The sequence below is a fragment of the Zootoca vivipara genome, chromosome 1 (assembly GCF_963506605.1).
Source record: "Zootoca vivipara chromosome 1, rZooViv1.1, whole genome shotgun sequence".
Taxonomy (NCBI): domain Eukaryota; kingdom Metazoa; phylum Chordata; class Lepidosauria; order Squamata; family Lacertidae; genus Zootoca; species Zootoca vivipara.
Genome location: NC_083276.1, coordinates 125458631 through 125478516, shown reverse-complemented (window position 1 = coordinate 125478516; position 19886 = coordinate 125458631). Strand labels below are relative to the sequence as shown.

The window sequence follows — 19886 nt, the reverse complement described above, 5'->3', positions numbered from 1 at the left end:
AAGAACTATATGATTTCACAAACAGGGAAACAGAAATTATTCTGAGCATGTTGATTGCAACAGTGAGATATTTTTTAATCATGTTACATGTTTTCAAAATATGTTACAAGGTGGGTGGTAGAGGTTGATAAAAAGGGTTTCAGGTCTTTATACAAATCTTACTAAACAGACATGGTAGCTGTAAGAGAGAGGGCTTGCAGAGAGCAGCCCACTCTGCTTACTTCTACCAGCTGGGAGAGCAGCAGCGAGAGCAGCAAGTCTGGGAGGGAAAACCAGGAACAGGAAGTGGTAAAGAAGGGTCCAGGGCTCTGCAAAGTCCTGGAGGCTCAGCTCCAGGCTGGGAGCAGGGAAGCAGGGGCGGAGCTAGCTTCAGCAGGGGCTGGAAAGGGGGGGGTAGGTAGAACAGCACCTCAGGAGCCTGGTTTGGGACCACGGAGGACCCGTAGAGCAAGGAGGAGGGGCGTTTGGATGCCCAGTCTTAAAAGGGGGGTCAGAGCCCGCGAGACGCCATTGCGGGCTTCTGCCCCCTGCAGAGCAGACATGATTTGAGACATCTCACCACTGTGTATAGCATGCCCAATAAAACTCTGAAAAATCCAGAGGATGTGTGGAGTGCTTACTCGGGAGTAGCCAACACCCGTCTATGACAGCAGCTATAATCAGATTACTGAGAATGAGGATGCTTACATCTGTTACTTCTATTGTGAATGTTAATGAATTAAGAAACTGAGCAAATGAAATGGAGTCTAGTCCAAAAACAGAGTATGGGACTTTATTGTATTCATGAGTCTGTTGGACTGACATTGCCTGAAATAACACATTAAACTTTTATAATAAAATATATTTCAAAGCACATTAATGTATCCTACGTAGTGATCAAGACAGTGAACTGGGCATTTAAAGAGCGCATACACAAAAGATAGACTAGGTTACTGACTCAATCATGAAATGTCCAGCCCATACTTGTATCTTGCACTCAAATATTACTTTTTATTAATTTTAGTTTAGTTTCCCAACAACAGCAACTTAAATATTAAACCAATGTTATGCCTCCAACTCCATAACCTAGCATCTTGCATATGATTTCCAAATGAAAAGGGGGGAAAAATGGTAGCATCTTGCTTCTCTCACCAAGCTGTTCTCCTTCCAGGCCTCTGGGAATTTTGGTCGTTGCTTTTCCCTTGAAACAAGAACTTGCATATCTTCAAAAGTGGGATGGTTTCCAACCTCTGTGTGGAATGCTGCCTGGAACTCTGGCACTGATTCTCCTGTTTACAGAGATAATATTTTAAACGTAAATAAAAAGTCCAAATAGCTCTGAAATGCCCAAGCATAGCAGGAAGATGCCTATCATATTTTTCCCTCATGCATCCGAACCAATATTTGGTCCAGTTGTACTGTAAGCTGCATGTGCTATTGGCTTACTCTCGCTCTTTTGCAAAGTTGATTGACAAAATTGCCTAAGCTCTGCAAATATGTTATGCCTAACATATGCAGCATTTAATGGACCTTGCCTACTTGAGGACCAGGACTATTCTACAATGTATTTGGATGGTTTTGTATTATTTTACTGTTTTAACTTATGTCAATAAAGGCTAGTAGCAGTAGTAGTATTCTACAAGTTCATGGATGCATTATTTTATCCATTCCTACATTGACTCAAACACAACTGTATGGCAATCTTTGCCTCTTCTTCCACCCAATCTTGTAAATTCCTTCCCATGTGATCACATGTGCAATCTATCCGAAAAATCCTAAGAATGATCTAGGGAAGTTCAACAGATATGACATGGATCACTAAAAATGATGCGGCTCAAGGATGTGGACAAGGCGTTTGGATTGGTACAAGTGAATACCTGTGCTCTGGACCCTTGCCCTTCTTGGCTGTTAAATCCAGCAGGGAGAAGACAGCTGCCTGGGCCAGGGAGCTGGCCAATGCCTCTTTATGAGAGGGGCCAGTTCCTTTCTGTTTGAAGGAGGCAGTGAGAAGGCAGCTTCTTAAGAAACCATCTCTAGATTCTGAGAACCTTGGTAATTACCGGCCAGTTGCCAACCTCCCTTTCTTGGGAAAGGTTGTTGAGTGGGTGGTTGCTGACCAGAGCCAGGTGCTCTTGGAGGAGACTGATTTTCTAGATCCATTTCAGTCAAGGTTTCAGCTTGGCTTTGGCACACAAACTGTGCTGGTTGCCTTATATGATTACTTCTGTCAGGAGAGAGACAGGGGCAATGTGTCCCTGTTAACACTCCTTGACCTCTTGGTGGCTTTCGATACCATTGACCACTGTATTCTCCTGGAAAGACTATCTGAGCTGGAAGTGGGCTCAATTCTATTCCCCCATATTGTTTAATATCTATATGAAGCCGCTGAGTGGAGTCATCTGGAGTTTGGGCATGTGTTGTCAGCAATATGTTGATGACAACACAGCTTTATTTTTCCTTTACATCTGCAGGTGTGGCAGTGGATGTGCTGCCACCACCACCTGCAAAAGTGGACCACACTGGCAGCGGTGCAGGAGATCAGCTCTTCTTCCTCAGAAGTTGCTACCAGTGCGCTCCGCTTTTGCAAGCGGCGGTGGGCGGCTTCGGAGGGGAAGAGCTTCTCGTTCCTCTCCACCCCCCTTCCGTCGCCGCTGAAGCCGCCACCATGGCAAAAGCTCCTCCCTCGCCCCCTTTGCCGAGGAGTGGGCAGCACGAAAGCTGCCGCCTTTGCTCCATAACACTCAGCAACTTTTTTCCTTTCTGTTTTAGGAGGGGAAAAGTGTGTGTTATGGTCCGAAAAATACGGTAAGGGTAGTCAATAAATTGAAACAACAGGATTATAATTCAGACTAACTGGACTTTCCTCACGTACTTCATTCAAAAAGCTGACATTTTATTTTTCAAAATGTAAACATTTTAGGGACATATTTATTCGGAAGCTCCCCATAAACCTGGTTTGCCTTGGTTAACAAAATTTGAAAATCCCACAATGTGCTGTTTTAAGAATCCCCCCTTCTTTTGTGGCTTGTGCTACTCATGCAGAATTTCAGATGTCACTGATCTGCCTCACATATATATTTTTCTGTGTGTGCATGCGTGTGTGGCTGTTGATGGAGATTGTGTATACCACCAGCCACCCAACAAACCTCATGTGGACATGTCCATAGTATTCATTCAGCTTTACCAACAGTAACATATAAGCTTTCCTTAATACCTAAAGCTTATCGGCAACATTACTTTATCAGGCACCAAGGCTACATATTTCATCATGAATTATAACATTCAATACAACTCTGAAACACTAGATGGCACTGAGTTCACTGTTGCATACAAACAAGAGAATTGGGATTTACAGCAAATCCTTACAGATCTCAATAGCAACACCTCCCCCCCAAAAAGACCCAAAGCCAGTGGATGTAATCAGAGTAGGAGAATTCCAGCAATTCCTCTATTACCTGGGAACAGGTCTGTGCATCTCATAAAAATCTCCCAGTAGATTAGGCCTAGTGCATACATATCTACTTGTTTTAGAGCGGATTCGCAATCCCTCAAGTTCACAGCTCCTTCCAGCACTTCAGGGGCCATGTAACGGATTGTACCAACCTGCAGAAAACATGTTGTGACATTTTTACATTAGCACAGTATTTACAAAATCCCGTCTATTGCCCTTATCTTTAAAAGGAATTAAGTAGAGCTACCCCTCCCCATTTATGTTTGCTTCCATTCTCAGGGTGGTATCTCTTGAACAGAAAGCCTTTTCAAGACCATACTGCCTTGCTCTGGTCTTATTAACCACATTTATAATAACAACCATGCCCATTCTATTGTGTTCTCGTTCCCAATAAAAGTCTTTTGTGGCATGATCTAATAGTTTTAAGAAGTGGCCATAAGTGGAACAGGAGCAAAGCAATGTTTAGCTAAAAAGTTCAGTATTTCCTTGACCTCAAAATTAATAATAAAGGTTCTCTTATTTCCAGCAGGAGCACAAAGAGCGACAGCTGCATGTGGGGCAGATAGTCTTAGAGATATATTTGTTCATTCACACTGAGCAGGTGACAGTATCAGACCATTTCTCCACCTCTATTTGGCAAAAGGAAACATGAGGAGCTGTTATTTAAAAAAATCTTTTTGTGAAATAATGACCTTTTATAGCATTTTATACCATCCTCCTTTCAGTATAAAAAGTGAAATAGTAAATCTGGTATTCTGGGAACAGCTATCCTTTAGATTGTTATGCAGACACAAAATTTACATTGTACCTTTAAAAAGAAATAAAAACCTTGCATGATATACTGAGGCACTTGGCATTTTTAGGTATCTTGAACTAAACAGCAGAGATTACCGGTAATTCTCTTTCAATTTCCCCTTTTCAGATTCAGTTATAAATTTTAGTTACTGAACTACCTGTAGAGGGGATTTCAATCTCATCACCTGTCAGGGGACCTCTGTACAGGGAGCCTCTGGCTCTCCTGTTGACCAGCACTTTGCCCAGTGAGAGCAGCAGCAGCAGGTCAGGTGGGAGGAATGAGGAAGTTAGTGAGTTGGAGGGTTCCCCTATGCTAGAGAGCCATTGCAACACCCTGACCAACAAGGTGGAGGGGAACAGGCAGCCCCTTCTGGCACGCCACCAAACGTAAGGTTGGGAGGAGGCATTTCGGGGTGCCCAAACTCTTATGCTGGGCACGTAACAGGAAACGTCCACTCCCGGATTCTGTGAGTGACTGAGAGGTCATGTTTTCTGCTATCTCTGCACTGTAAATACTATGCACAATAAAACTCTTAAAGACAGAGCAGACTTGGGCGTCTTTACTCAAGAGTAGCTGCAACAGCACCATTACATCACCACTCAGGTTAAACACACAGCCATTACTGGAGGTGTTGGAAATATCTGTTGAAATGTTGCAAACAAATAATGGGCACAACAGGCTGAATGGTAATGTTTGTAACAAATTTATTTACTGGTTACTTCCTAACATACAAATCAAGTCCAGGATGTACACCATATACAATCCCTAACCAAGGTATATAATCTACCGTAATTAATTAAATCCAATGCAGATATATTTCTTCCTTTCTTAATACATTCTTGTTTGAGTTCAGTCCTCGAATGTGATTAAGGAACGGTATGTTAGGAAGGGACCCAGGTGGCGCTGTGGTTAAACCACTGAGCCTAGGGCTTGCTGATCAGAAGGTCGGCGGTTCGAATCCTTGTGACGGGGTGAGCTCCCGTTGCTTGGTCCCAGCTCCTGCCAACCTAGCAGTTCGAAAGCACGTCAAAATACAAGTAGATAAATAGGAACCGCTACAGCGGGAAGGTAAACGGCGTTTCCATGTGCTGCTCTGGTTTGCCAGAAGCGGCTTTGTCATGCTGGTCACATGACCTGGAAGCTGTACGCCGGCTCCCTCGGCCAATAATGCGAGATGAGCGCGCAACCCCAGAGTCGGTCACGACTGGACCTAATGGTCAGGGGTCCCTTTACCTTTACCTTTATGTTAGGAAGTAACCAGTAAAGAAACTTTTTTATAAACATTACCATTCAGCCTGTTGCGCTCTATATGTTGTAACTATTGCATCTGCGTAACAAGATATTGTATTTGTTTTGACCCTGTTCAAACAAATAATGGGGCACGGAGTCTACCTGTCACTTCTAGCTCATTGCTGATGTTTTCTTATGGTTGCCATATAAAGGTAAACTAAGTGAAGACCATCTTTCCAAACCATTAAACCAAACCAGCCACTGTGTCAATGACTAAAGGAAGATACTAAAGATTGTCTTTGATGTGTCTGAGTCAAACATATCTGGAAACACATATTATACTGGTACTCTCAAAGATACATTGTATGTAGTTTTTTTTAAGTATACTCGCAGCTGCAAACATGGGCTTCCAGTGCAGAGCCTATTAGGAGTCAACTCACCTTGAGGTTGGCAGAAAGGAGAGGCAGTCACACTCGCAGAGCTCTGCCACAAACCAATCAAGATTATACACATGCATTGTATCAGGGATGAAGGACTTGGCCCCTCTGCTCCAAAATATAAACAAGCAGCAGCCAGGAAAGATTGGGGGCCCTTTCTGTGAACATTTTTATTAAAGGTATGTGCTTGAAACGAAGTGTCCCTTAAAAAACAACAACCAGGGTCTTCTGCTTCATGATAGTCACATCAAGGTAGAGTAGAGAACTCTCATTGGCTTGGGTGCCAAAAGAAGTCAAGGCAGCTCATGAAAGAAAAAAAATCCCATCAGCCTCTCTGCTTTGCAATTGCCTGTGACCTCTGGAAAGCCTCTCTCGAAGTTTGGGGGACCAGCTGAACAATGTGGGCTGAGATGTGATCAGTGTGTGTGTGTGTGTGTGAGAGAGAGAGAGAGAGAGAGAGAGAGAGAGAGAGAAACTATCTTTCTATTAACATCCTTGTTAACTTATTTTTGGATCAAAGTCTCATGTTCAGTTAAGAAGAAGAGGAGGGGGGGAGGAGGAGAGGAGTAGAAGGAGGAGTTTGGACTTGATACCCCACCTCTCATTCCCTTTAAGCGGTTTCAAAGCGGCTAACATTCTCCTTTCCCTTCCTCCCCCACAACAAACACTCTGAGAGGTGAGTGAGGCTGAGAGACTTCAGAGAAGTGTGACTAGCCCAAGGTAACCCAGCAGCTGCATGTGGAGGAGTGGAGAAGCGAACCCGGTTCGCCAGATTACGAGTCCACCGCTCTTAACCACTACACCACACTGGCTCTCTGTTACTGTTCCTCGCCCTGTATCCCCTCCTCATGTCCTATTCTACACTGTCTCAGAAGCCCACTCCCAACGCCTGAAGATGCTTTTTTGTGGGATGGAGGGGAGGAGAATCAGGTTGCTTCAGGGAAGAGTTGATGGGAAACTTTCCTTCCATGAACTTCCTTAAGATCTTAGAAGAGGTTTCTGAAGGGAATCCTTCTGTTGTGCATAATTTAACCGTGTCCAACCACTGTATTCCCTTTCCGTACTTACCTCACTGATTGCAGCATTGTCCTCCTCACCTGGGCGCACTAGTCTATTTCCTGTTAGCTTCATGGAGAGTCCAAAATCACTAATAACACATGTTCCATCATTCTTCACCAATACATTGCGGCTGTTCAAATCCCGATGGGAGATGGCAGGTTTGTAGTGATCTGTTGGGACATTTGAAAACCCTGCTTTAGGATTTCTAATTGTTTCTGTCCATATATTATGAAATGATTGTGATACTATACTAATCTAAGAATCTAAGAATATGTTATACTAGCTGGCCCTGCCACGCACTGCTGTGGCTCACCCCTGTGATTTCCCCCACCCTGTGCCGATTCATGACGTATCCCACCCCTCCCCCCTCCCCCTGCTTATCCCTGTGATTCCTCCCTCCTCCCCCCACCCCGACTTATCCCTGTGATACCCCCCCTCTCTGTCCCGTCTGAGATGTATCATGCCCCCTTCTCCCCCTACCCCTGGCTCATCCCTGTGACTGGTCCCACTGTGTCCTGACCTATCCTGTCCCCTACCCCCAACCCCCACCCAGGCAAGTCAGTACCTCCATTTGGCCTAGTCTGTAAAGGCTTTGGCCTAGTGTGTAAATGGGAGCCAAGGTGCTGTTGAGAGGGAAGGTTATATAGGTGCAGTACCAGTGTAGCTGCCGCTAGAGGGCACCGGTTTGTAACCTGGTTCTTTTCCCAGCATGCACTTTTGGCTGAGTGGTGCATTCTGGAACAGGGGATTTTGGGGGTTTTACCTGGTGGAGGTGTGACATCTGTCTTAGCAAACTTTCCTATATCTTTCGGACACTCGCATGTGATGTTGTGTCAAAAATTCACCTCAATCGGTCAAGCGGTTTTGGTGAAAAGTGGAAACACACCCATATGCCCTTTTTACATTCATAATCACGGATATTTTTAAAAAGCAACAAACGGTGCAAACTTCAGAATAAATATCTATGCCAGCACTAAAATAATATATTATCACACTTTTTTGTTATACAGAACAAGAATGTCTCTGTCAGTGGAAGAAAAGAGAGGTAATTTCCAAATATTCTTTCTCCCCCAGCAGCCCATGAGTACCCCTAAATTTGCTTTAAAATGGTTGGGGGACCCTTGAGAAGTAATTTAGAGGGACATGGAGGGGCTACAGAGGGGAAAGGGCAATAATCAGTAACTCCCTTGTCATTCTGCTGATAAACTGGCAGCGCTCCATGGAAGGAATCCTGAGGGTCATCTAGTCCAACTCCCTGCAATGCAGGAATCTTTTGCCCAGCATAGGGATTAAATCCACAACCCTGAGATTAAGAGTATCATGCTCTACCAACTGAGCTATCATTACTCCTTGTTCTGATTCATAATATCTGGTTGCCTGAGTCAGAGACATTGAGTAATTCTGTAATTTTTGTACCTGGTCTTATTTTGTATTTCTGTTTGGTTTTTTTCTCTAAAAGCTGCCTTCAAAGTTACTGTGGGGTAACAAAATATCTTAGTTCCATATATTTTTATTTGTGACCAACTTCTCAGGCCATTTTTCTCAGGCTTTGTGCTACTTTTTCAATCATACATTGCTCAGCAAGCATTGAGACGATACTGTTACTGGAGCCATTTTTCAGCTGAAGAGAAGGGTAAAAATAATTTAAGTGCGTAAGCAAATAACGCATAATGTATTTTAAATCAAGTGCCAAAATTAAGACACCTCATCATAGTTACTAATTATTTAAGAAGGCTCCAAATGAACTTACACAATGGGTACAAAATGTGTATGGAAGAGTTGCTTATTTCTAATGGCAGAAATATTTGTATCATCATAAAATAAAAATCTGTAAAAATCCTTTGATTCTGTTATCAAACAGAAAATCCTAAATTATCATTATGGAAAGTTGCATACTCCTGGCCTTACCTCCTCGAGGTAACTCTGTGTGAAGATATGCCAGACCTCTAGTTATAGTGTGTGCCAAACGACATGAGTTCACCCAGTCACTAGTATGAAGGCTCAAATACCTGCACAAAGAGCCCTGAGAAGGGAATAAACACAGTGCATGTTGTTAGGTTCATCAGTCGCTTGTAGAGACTTTTAATCAACACTTATTTCCAATACTCCATTTCAAAATTTGTGGACATAGGGTATTGCTTTTATTAAGAGGAAGAGGCGCTAGTTCGTTTGTGGTTACTGTTGGCTTTATCTAAAAATGACACTCATGTCCACCAGATGTGCTTCATGATGGCAAAAGAAATGGTATTTTCTGAGGCAGCTTTAATCAAACGACTTAACTACATTTCACATCTGGGGACATCCCAGGCTCCAGTGACACAACCGTTCATGGTTAAGCATGCTCCTATTTGTAAAGCCCTACATTAGGTTCTACTTCTTGTTCTAGATTCAGAATGTGATATCAGAATGTGACAGAACCTTTCATGTGTATATAATTCAGCTCCTGGCATTTTCTTCTTTAATATCATAGGAGGGATATTTCCATCCTTTGCCTGTGGAAGCCTTATAAGAAGCTGTTGCAAGGGAGGGACTGTGAGCAACATCATGGGAGGGGCGTTTCTAGGACTGAGGTGAACGTATGAAGCTCCCTTCTTATTTTTGCTGCTAGATTATGCATGTTATTTAAATTATATTGTTAGATTTGTAGTACTGGAATGTGTTTTTTTTGTATATCATTATCTTTGCTATTGTTTTGCTATGTTATTGTGAAATTGCTGCTACATTATTGTTTTGCTATGTTATTGTGAAAATGTTTTCGTAGCATTTGTTTGAAATGCATCCATTTCCTTGTTGCAAGCTGCTTTGAGCATGATTTTGTGTGTGGAAAAGCAGCATACAAATAAAATGAACAAATGAACCTGACCTGTTGTTATTAAAAATACAATAGTGTAAAATCCCCACAGAATATTTTTACATTAATTGCAACTTAAATCAATTTTCTATCTTCCCAAAGGTGTATAAAGTAACTCTCTTTAAATTATTACTTACATTGGGATAATATTCCATCACTAATAAGTATTCCATCCGGCCATCTGCAGTGAATCTCTCATCTCCCACAATGAATCGGGCAATATTGTCGTGTTCCATGAGTGGGATTCTGTATATATTTCTCTCATTGATAAAGTTTTGACGATTAGTGAAAGAAAATACTTTTACAGCCACTGGACGCTCATCTAAGGAACCTTTGTAAACTGCTCCATATCGCCCTCGACCAATAAGCTGTGAAATATTAAAAAAGTAACCATTTGATGAACTTCACATTAATATGATATACATTTTGGCCACAGTCCAGTGCAGAGTTCACTTAAATTTGTTGATTTCAGTGCGCATGAGCACTGAGTTTTGTCCATGTTGGATTTGGGCCTTTCATCTGCAGTGCTACATTTCACTCTGACATGGTACAACATTTAGTTCATGTTAGTATCTAAAGAAACATATATGCAAGTGGAAATTGTTGTTACTTAAAAAAGAAGAAGAGGAAGAACCCAATAACAGGATTCAAAGACATGGCTCATGTTAAGCTTGGCTTTATGGGGCATGGCTTTGTTAAATGAAAATAGAAATGGGGCTTCAGGCATGCAGACCATCACAAACTTGTGAATATAGTAACCAGAAAAATATCAATTTTGTGTTTCTAAACACCAGCTGAGAATACAAGCAGTTTTATTTATGAAATAATACTCAAGTGAAAATGTTATAGGACAAAGAGATCTTAAGATGAAGGGCAGTATATTGAATGAATGAATGAATGAATAGCCACTTTATCATGACCTAGTTGTCAGGTACAAAAAAGTAGCATCTAGCTAAATAATTATCAGTATGGTTACAAAAAATCCTTAAATACTAACTTGTATGTATGTACCAGTAAAGTAAACATAAACATCTTGTACTAAATTGATCAGGTGATTCATAAATCATGTGATGAGCAAAGAGCTAGAAACTCCAAATGGCATAGTTACCTCCAGTAGCTTCAGATTATCAAGATCTAATGAGGGTTCAGATGATGCTGCTTCCATCATGTCTATACTGTGCAAACCTTGTTTATGATCCCCTGATGAAAGAAGATCCAGGGGAAAAAGCTTGTGTTACACATCAAAATGTCTGAGGTCTTGACAATGTCTTGGCAATGGACAAACCTATCCAGGAGAAACCTTGCAAACAACTTAAAGAGTTAGACAAAGTGGCAGTTTTACCGTAGAAGAACCAATATTAGTACGGCTAATGGATGCCGGCTATGTAGTTTTGCACATTACTTTCCCTATGCCAAGGTTAATTGGGACAGCTAACATGCTGTGTTCCTCAAGACCTTATCTGCAAAATCTAAAAAACCTTGTCACATGCATCCCCTTTATTATGAAGAGTTTTCTTGTTACCATCAACTGCCACCAAAAAGCTCCACTGGTCGTGTAGCACTTTTCTAAGCTTGGATATTTGCTTTGGGAACATGGCCCTTGCAGGGAAAAGGGAATGGACTGAATGTTACTGAAGCTGGCAGTAAATTGCTGCCTGCATTCTGATCTCGGGGTAGGCTATGGGGATGTTTTGTTTTAATGCGTTTTATATTTTAAAAAACTGGATTGCCAAACAGAAGAGTAAGTAACTTGGAAATGATCATTATAAGAAAAAACAAAAGATGAAAATTAACAACGCACTCATCAAAGCTTACCTCCAAATATTCTGTATCCAAAGAAAAAGGCAACCACCAGAACAGCCAATACAGATACTGATGCCAGAGCAATGACAATTGTTTCATCTCGGCGAAGTGAATGAGATGAATCTGAAAGAAAGAAAACTATGTATTATGGCTTCTTCATACAACGCATGTTTCTCAGAAAGAATTAGGATGCCTAGTAGAAAGCAAATGAGATTGAAGTATTGCTCTGGTGATTATATCACATACCCCTAATTTTTTATTTAATGTTAAAATCTCTTCAATTAAAGATAAGGATCTAGCTGTTAATCATTTTAGTAAGTCCAATAGCTTTTTCTGAAGATACACAAGGTAAACAATATTGCTCTTTGGAATACTATTCCTTTTTCAAAATAATTTTTTAAAAATATTTTCTTAGCTTACAAAAGTATGTGCCTTTTCTGTACAGAGAGTTGGCCACAGAGCTACCACCTACCCCCCCCCCATTCCAAATAGCTATTAGCTACTTCTATTTGCCAACATATTTCCATACCAAACACCTTCAGCTTCGTGTAGAAAAACTGATATGTTTAGACTAATCATGATACAGTTCTTTTTCAGTTATCTTAAATCCTAAATTGACAAGGGAGAGACTACAAAGATGACTGTTCATCTTGCTGACTTCTCCTCCTGGTCATAGGGCAATAATTTGAAAATTATTTCAGGGGTTAAACAAAGTCCACAGCCAGCCTCTAGCTGGATGACCTTCACATAAAATAACATTGTGGTATAAAGCTGCTCTGTAAAACAATGCTCCTAGTTGTTAACTTGGTTTGAATTATGCTTGGATTAGGCACACTTTAGGCTATTTGTGTCTTCATATTTGCTAGAACCTCATGAAGGAAGAAAATTAGAGTATGATTGGGCTTTAAGAATGTTTCCTAGTAAATTCATATTATGATTTAGAGAGAGAAATGAAGTTTAAAATCAGTTCTAATCCTGCCTTTGTTCAAGAATCTGCAGCAATAAGATGATTTTCTGGTTACAGAATAAAATTAACTGATCTTTTCACTGCAATTTTATTTCTGATTTAGAACTAATAAAGTAGTTGAGAAAAGCATAATGACCAATATAAGCTTTGTGTTTAGTTGGCTTAATTCTAATTGTTTTTGTATTGCAGTTGCAATTCATTTGTTAGTACGTTAAGATGCTCAAGGTAGAATAATCATTCGGGCTAAAATCCCTAATGCAAAATAATTTTGTTTCTATATTAGTTTATTCTGACTGCAATTATAATGAAGTAGGTTTATTTTTATTTACAGCATGTTCTAGAATACTGTTTACAATGATTAGTTTAGATAAACGTTCATATGAAATATTATGTTCACTCCACTGCCTTACCGGGTAGTTCCCTCCATCAGAGTTTCTTTTTCCAGGACAATAGCTCCACCCTGCCTGCCTCAATTTCCCCTCACCAGACCGCAACGTGTTCTCTATTCCTCAGGTTCTGAACCTACAGAAGGGTTGCAATACCTTACCCCCTCACCCACTCCATATAGGCCACCCCCCCAAAAAAAGGAGGCTTGTATAAAATCTGAGAGCAGCTGATAACTGCGCTCTTACAGGTAGAGAAGCTGTGATTTAAGATGGGACATTGGATGGAACTTATACTTGGAACTCTATACTTCAGTACTGTAGTTTTGTAAAAGGATCACTTGCTCTACTCAACAGGTGGTGTTGGAAGCCTGAGATGTAGGAGAACCAAGGGGTTCCACTCTAAATTGCAAAAGCACTGGATGTATACAGTACATTCCTTTCAAAGAGACCTCATATTAGCGGTTCAGTATACAGTCATACCTCAATGTTACAGCCGGAAACCCAGAAGTACTAGAACGGGTTACTTCTGGGTTTCGCCGCTCGTGCATGCTCAGAAGCGCCAAATCGCACCAGCGCCTGCGCAGACGCGGCGCTTCAGGATGCGAACACTGTGGGTTGTGGACATGCCTCCGTCATGAATTATGTCCACAACCCAAGGTTCCACTGTATATTATAAGGCAGCTTATATTCAGACCTGTACAGTAATTCTTCTAATATGGCTTGGTGGCATGGTAATTATATGGTCTCTAATATTTCACAAATTTAAAAACAGAGACACCCATGAGCAGGACTAGGGGATGAGGCCTGGTGGCTTACTAGAGGCAGAACAAAACAGACTCAATGATGCGCATTATAAACAGGTAACTCCAGATAGCATAAGCACAGCATAAAAAACAGCCATTTATACCAGTTCCACTTGGTCTGGATTAAATCATCAGTCCTTCGCCCATCAAATACCAGTTCAGGACCTCCCACTGCCTTCTGTAATCTCATGAAAAAAAGACTTGAGTTGAGGTTGTCATCTGAATACTGATAGCAACCAGCATCCAGCTTCTAGATAATCTCTCCCAGCAGTTGCAGTACAATGTTAGGCCACAGTATGTTTTTATATATCATAGAATTGTAGAGTTGGAAAGGACCCTGAGGATCACGTATCACAGCCTTGCATGATCTATGCAGCCAAAGGGTTTAGTGGTAGTACCTCAATGCAAGTTTCTGGAATCTGAATTCCAGGAAGGCTGGAACTACTGCAGAATGGCTACAAAACACATGAAGTAGCAAATAAAGATGGTAGCTCAGAGCATGCATGGTGTGCCTTTTACTCCTGGAGTAAAAATACAAAATTTCCTCTTATTTAACAATAATGCTTGCTTGCACAGCTGCAGATTTTATCCATAGCACCTCTCAAAATTAAGCACTGCAATGTGAAGTGGCCTCAAATAGTTAATGAGCATAGAAGAAGCAAATTACCAAGACAGCAGCAACCGTCTCCTTTCTATGACGGCAAGATCAATCAATTATTTTCCATAGTCAGAGAGTGCTTTACCACTAGTCTTGGGGAAGCCTGGAGGCTTCAAGCTAAGCTTCTTCCTTCCAGCTGACCTGTCCTCCAGAGAAGTAAACATTGAGCTACATCTTTCCTGCTGAAAGGGTAGTGAGAAGAGAAAAGGCAAGGCAAGTGATGGAACTTCGAGGCACACAGGCACTCAAGACAGATGGGTTTTTTTAAATAGTTGCAGCTCTCCTCCTGGATACGTGCATCAAAGTTAGCCAGAAGGAAATCTGCAAGTACTGCTACTTAAAAAAAATACCACCTCTATATGCATGATTGGAACACTGATAAGATTTAAGTAATTTGTTATACTAAGGAACTGAATGTACCACACTTTGCCTTTTTGTTGTAAGTTGCTTTCTTTTGTTCAACAGATCTGGAATTTTAAAGGCTGAGCTGTAGTTTGCTTGATCAAGTTAACTTTCCTTGAAATCTGAGAAATCTGAGTGCGTGTGGATTTTTTATACTCCAAGAGAAAACACACACATTCCTTTGCATGGGCGTAGCCGGGGGGTGTTGGGGGCAGCTGCCCCCACAATCAAGTAAATAAATAAAAATATTTAACTAGCTGACCAATTGCATCACAGATAACTCAGTTCTGCCCTCCCCCCAAACATAAAGCTTGATCCCCACTAAAATACATATGCCCATCACCTCTGAACATTTCATGCGACTGCATGGTCTTTCACATTTAAGCATGCTGCATATAAAGCATGCTGTGTTCCTCTAAGAAGTTAAAACACCCTGGCTTCTCCCGTGTTCATAGAAAGGCAGCTCTGGCGAATTTAAACAGCTCGTGGGTGCTTATATGCGATGGCAAGACTTGTACAAGCAGGCACTTCCTGCATGCAGATCAGACGGAGAGCCGCCGTCTGCCTTATTGGAGCCTGGGATGTTTCTGTTTACAAATCCTGGAGCCAGGCCGGGGCACTGACTGGAGGCGTGCCGTCTGCTTCCTTGCTACACTCAGCCTTTGTCTGGTTTTTGTGTGTGTGTGTGTGTGTGTGTGTGTGTGTGTGTGTGTGTGTGTGTGCAAAGGATGGTTTCAATACAATGCAACTGCTGGGGCTCCCTCCTTTTTTCACAGCCTCACTCAGAAAGGTAGTCTAAGGATTAGTGAATTTACGCTTTCCCTGAGAAATATGGGGTGGGGGAAGAGAGCTGGCCTGCCCCCCCCCCAATCATTTAACTCATAGGCAAGAACACTTGCATTCAATATTTCATACAAAAGAAAACGAATCATATTTCAATTGCACCCCTTAGAAATATGTTATTTTCTTATGCAACAACTGCACTTGAACAACATGCTGTATTTTTACAGCATACAATACTTATATAGAAGCTATCATTTTACCTCTTCCTTTAAAAGTTTTTATTGGTGTCCTGAAGAAACGTTTCAAATAAAATTCCATTTCAATTGTTAACTGCAGGTCATTGTTTCAGAACTGCACATTTTTAGCTTTGTTTAACAGATGCACTTCTTAAACTGCCCAAATTTACATAGTGGCGTAGCAATTTATGACAGAAAAAAAATGAACTGTCACACTGTTACCCTTGCAAAACAATAATGAAGCAAAACTGCCTGAACAGTTTTCACAGTCTTTCTATGTCTTCCACATGGTTCTTATTATAGTTTTATACAAGTAATTTGTATTTATTTATATTAATCATAAACATAAATGATATTAAGTAGCAGACCTCTTAAACCTGATAGCATATGGTATGGTTCAGTATGGAAAATGTCCTAAAGACTATTCGGTATGTGCAGAAGTTTCCACAGCCATTCTCCATACTGAACTATATACTGAACTACATTATATACTAGCAGGCTTAAGACGTCTGCTACCTAATATTGTTTACTTGTATGAATAATACAACTAAATAAATAAAAACTTGTATGAAACTATAATGAGGCTTAAATTATGTCAGCAATACAACCTACCAATTTTATGGAATGGTGGTATGTGAATAGCTTTGCAAGATCAAATAATTTAGACATATTATTTCAGGTAAGGCTTAAATAACATTTAATAAATTTGTATATTTTTAAATATTGACTTGGTTGGGTTAATATTGGAATGCACAACATGATTGAACCCAGGCATTCCTTAAAATGTCTGATACAAATATTCATTCATTCTCAATCTAAAAGATTTTTGTCTTCATGTTCTATTAATAGTCAAAATCCTTTACTTTAAAAACCCCCAAAAGCATAAAACAAGTATTTCACTTCTCGTAATTGAGCCAGTGCTAACAGAAAACACAGTGAACAAAATGGCTCATAGTCTGCTAATACGATTTTGGTTTCTATAGCAACTGAGCAATGTGCCTTTTATTTATGTTTAAATATTATTTGCAAAAACACAAGATGCATTCCAAGAATAGTACAACACAATACTAGTTAGGCATAATCTCTAGGGGGCTAAAAATGTTCAAATTGTGGAAGCTATGGAGAGGTAATGAATTCAAGTCATTGACAGGAGAATGTAAATAAATGCCTCTTGGGGCCTTTCCAGGGGATTTTCTTCATAATAAAATGTGCATGTGTTACTTAATTATGATAGGGACACAGGAGTCATTCTTTGGGCTAGAGCTTCTGTTGCTGTAATACTACATTTTCCACCTGCAGTTTAAGCCTGACATCTTGTTGCTGGGGTGGAGGGGACATTCTTCTATTAGCTGGCACATCAGCTACAATTGTGCATGCTCTGTTGAACGTGATTGCTGAGTACTGTGAAGTTAGTGCCTGCAACATAATTAGAGATGATGACTAGTTTGCTGCTCTCTCATACTAATGCCAAAGTTGAGCAATTCAGACACAAACTGCTCCTTTAGCTGTTAAAAGCAGCTTTCCTCTGGAGCAAAGCTGTACTACACCAGTAGCATTTAGACCAGGCATAGGCAACCTTGGCTCTCCAGATGTTTTGGAACTACAACTCCCATGATCCCTAGCTAACAGGGCCAGTAGTCAGGGATCATGGGAGTTGTAGTTCCAAAACATCTGGAGAGCCAAGGTTGTCTATGCCTGATTTAGACAATCAGATCTCATCTTACTAACCAGATATATTCCCCAATACACAACTGACTCCTGCCTTTGTGTAAGTTTTCCCTTGACTATAGTTTTCCTTTCCGCCTGAACCAGGAAATGATAGTTAACAGCTTTGAAACATGCTGCTAAGCTAACTTTAAACTGCAGCTTAATTAATATTTTAATTAATATATTACTGTTAACCATACTTTCCTGGTTTGGACGTAATGGGAAACTATAGTCAAGACTGTCTGCCTTGTTTGCCAACTCACATAAAGTAGCTGCATATGGGAATTCTAAGTTCATTCATAACTTGCCTTACTAAACAGGTATGTACATTTTATGCATATTTTGCTTTTTCATTATTAAAATTTCAGGCATGGTTCTTTGTAGATTGCAGAATGAAGATTCATTTCTCTAGTGCTGAAGTTCATCTTTCCAAAGTACAAACACAAAGCATACAAAGCTCAGCAAGTTTACTTTTTAACTATTATGCTAGGATGGGTGCTATTGGAGCAATAGGGGGAAATTGGTTCCCCCCGCCTGTAAACTGACGTATACATTGATATATTCCATTTAAAATGTAAGCAAACAAGTAACAGGGAATTCCTATGTATATTTCTAGGGGAATAGAACAGCGGAGGACCACCACCTAATAAAGTGATAACAATGAGGAGAAAGATCTCAAGGTTCCTTTAGCCATGAAGGCAATGATTTCAGTATATATCATAATTAACTAACATTCCACATGGCGTTAAAACCATCATGTGTGTATTTGTAAATCAGAAGTATTTGTTGGCTAAACTTGTGTTTGCAAGAAAAATATTTGGAACCACCTTAATTCATACCAAACATTTTATTAAAATCTGTTTTCTTACCTTAGATCGCACACTAGTTTGGCTACAGTGCAATGTGAATAAGCCTTTAAAAATCCAGCTATGCAGTGAGCATGAAGCAGGCTCAGACAAATGCCATTATTTCCATCAGTGTATGAAACTTTCCTTTAGACTTCCATCTTTGCGTTAAGAGAAAAATATACCATATTTTACGCCGGTGTAAACAGAGGCAGAAATAGGGCTGTCTTAAGTCTACACAGCTGTTGCTTCACCTCATCCACCAGTATCCATAACTTTGGGAAATTGTAGTAGCGTGAAATACAGTCAGTCGTTAGCTATTCATAAGATGGTATCTTATGAATAGCTAACGACTGACTTAAACAATACTAATGTTTATTTAGAACTTCTGGCAAACTAGAGAATGTACCACAAGAGATAAACCAAGACAAAATAACAGGGAATGGATATTGCAATGCATTAATTGGTTTCCAGATGGCACACTGAATCTTTGAATGCCCGTAGCAATAATAATAATAATAATAATAATAATAATAATAATAATAATAATAATTTATTATTTATACCCCACCCATCTGGGCATTAAAACAAGGTTTACATTGTAGTTTTTTGCCAAGATGCTAGCAAACAGAAGTCCCCAAGCTTGGACTTCAAAATGAACTTTGGGAACTTTTAAAAGCTTTCTTCAATCTGAAGGCAAGCTTTTAAAACTCTGAAATTATTCTCTGTCTTGAAATAAAGCATAAAAAGATGGAGAATAATTCTGAACTGCCCTCTGCTTATCTTGGTTAGTTTTCTCCTTCCTCAAAAAGCCTTCTTTGCCAGGATCTAGCTACTCAAAACACACTTCCCCTTCCTGACTTGAAGCTGCAGTGATGGAAGCAGAAGGAAAGTTGAGAAGTAAATTTTATCCCTCACTACTACAGCAGCCCTGAAGAGAACATGCCCACCAGCAATTTATTTCTTAGTACAGCAATGCAAGATTGTCATACAGGCATGCTGTAGAGCAGTGATATGGCCAAACTAGGCCCTCCAGCTGTTTTGGGACTACAATTCCCATCATCGCTGACCACTGGTTCTGTTACCTAGGGATGATGGGAGTTGTAGTCCCAAAACAGCTGGAGTGAAGCTGCAATCATGCTGGCCATGTCATTTTCCGGGAGTGTCTCTGTACCCCTTGCAGGCCCAGAGAGGGAAAATAAGATGGGGGACATGAGATCAACTTTGATCTGCAGTGTACCATGACCTCACCTTGTTCTGCTAGAGCTTTTTTAAAAGGGGAAATAATAATATCAATTGCCTGCTGCCATCTAGTACAGGAGAAGAGACCGACCAAGTGCTGCACAAAGGGAGTCAACACTTCCCCCTTTCTTAAACTTTTTTTACAAACCCCGAGTGCATCCAACAACGCATGCTGAAAGTTTAGAAGGGAAAACAGAAAGAAAGGGGGACCTGTTAGTTTCTTTCTTTCCCACAACCTGGAAGTGAGGGAG

At 40.5% G+C, this 19886-nt stretch overlaps 1 protein-coding gene across 2 annotated transcripts in view; it reads right to left on the bottom strand.

Moving 5' to 3' along the window:
- The window catches only part of BMPR2 (bone morphogenetic protein receptor type 2), an 81479-nt gene that overhangs the window by 13284 nt on the left and 48309 nt on the right, over positions 1–19886 (bottom strand). For both annotated transcript variants that reach the window (XM_035137452.2, XM_035137434.2), the window contains exons 5-11: positions 11619–11729; positions 10912–11003; positions 9941–10171; positions 8861–8975; positions 6962–7122; positions 3435–3582; positions 1132–1268 (exon numbers count right to left, since the gene is read on the bottom strand). In XM_035137452.2, coding sequence (XP_034993343.1) covers positions 1132–1268; positions 3435–3582; positions 6962–7122; positions 8861–8975; positions 9941–10171; positions 10912–11003; positions 11619–11729 — 995 coding nt within the window. The remainder of the gene's footprint in view (positions 1–1131; positions 1269–3434; positions 3583–6961; positions 7123–8860; positions 8976–9940; positions 10172–10911; positions 11004–11618; positions 11730–19886) is intronic.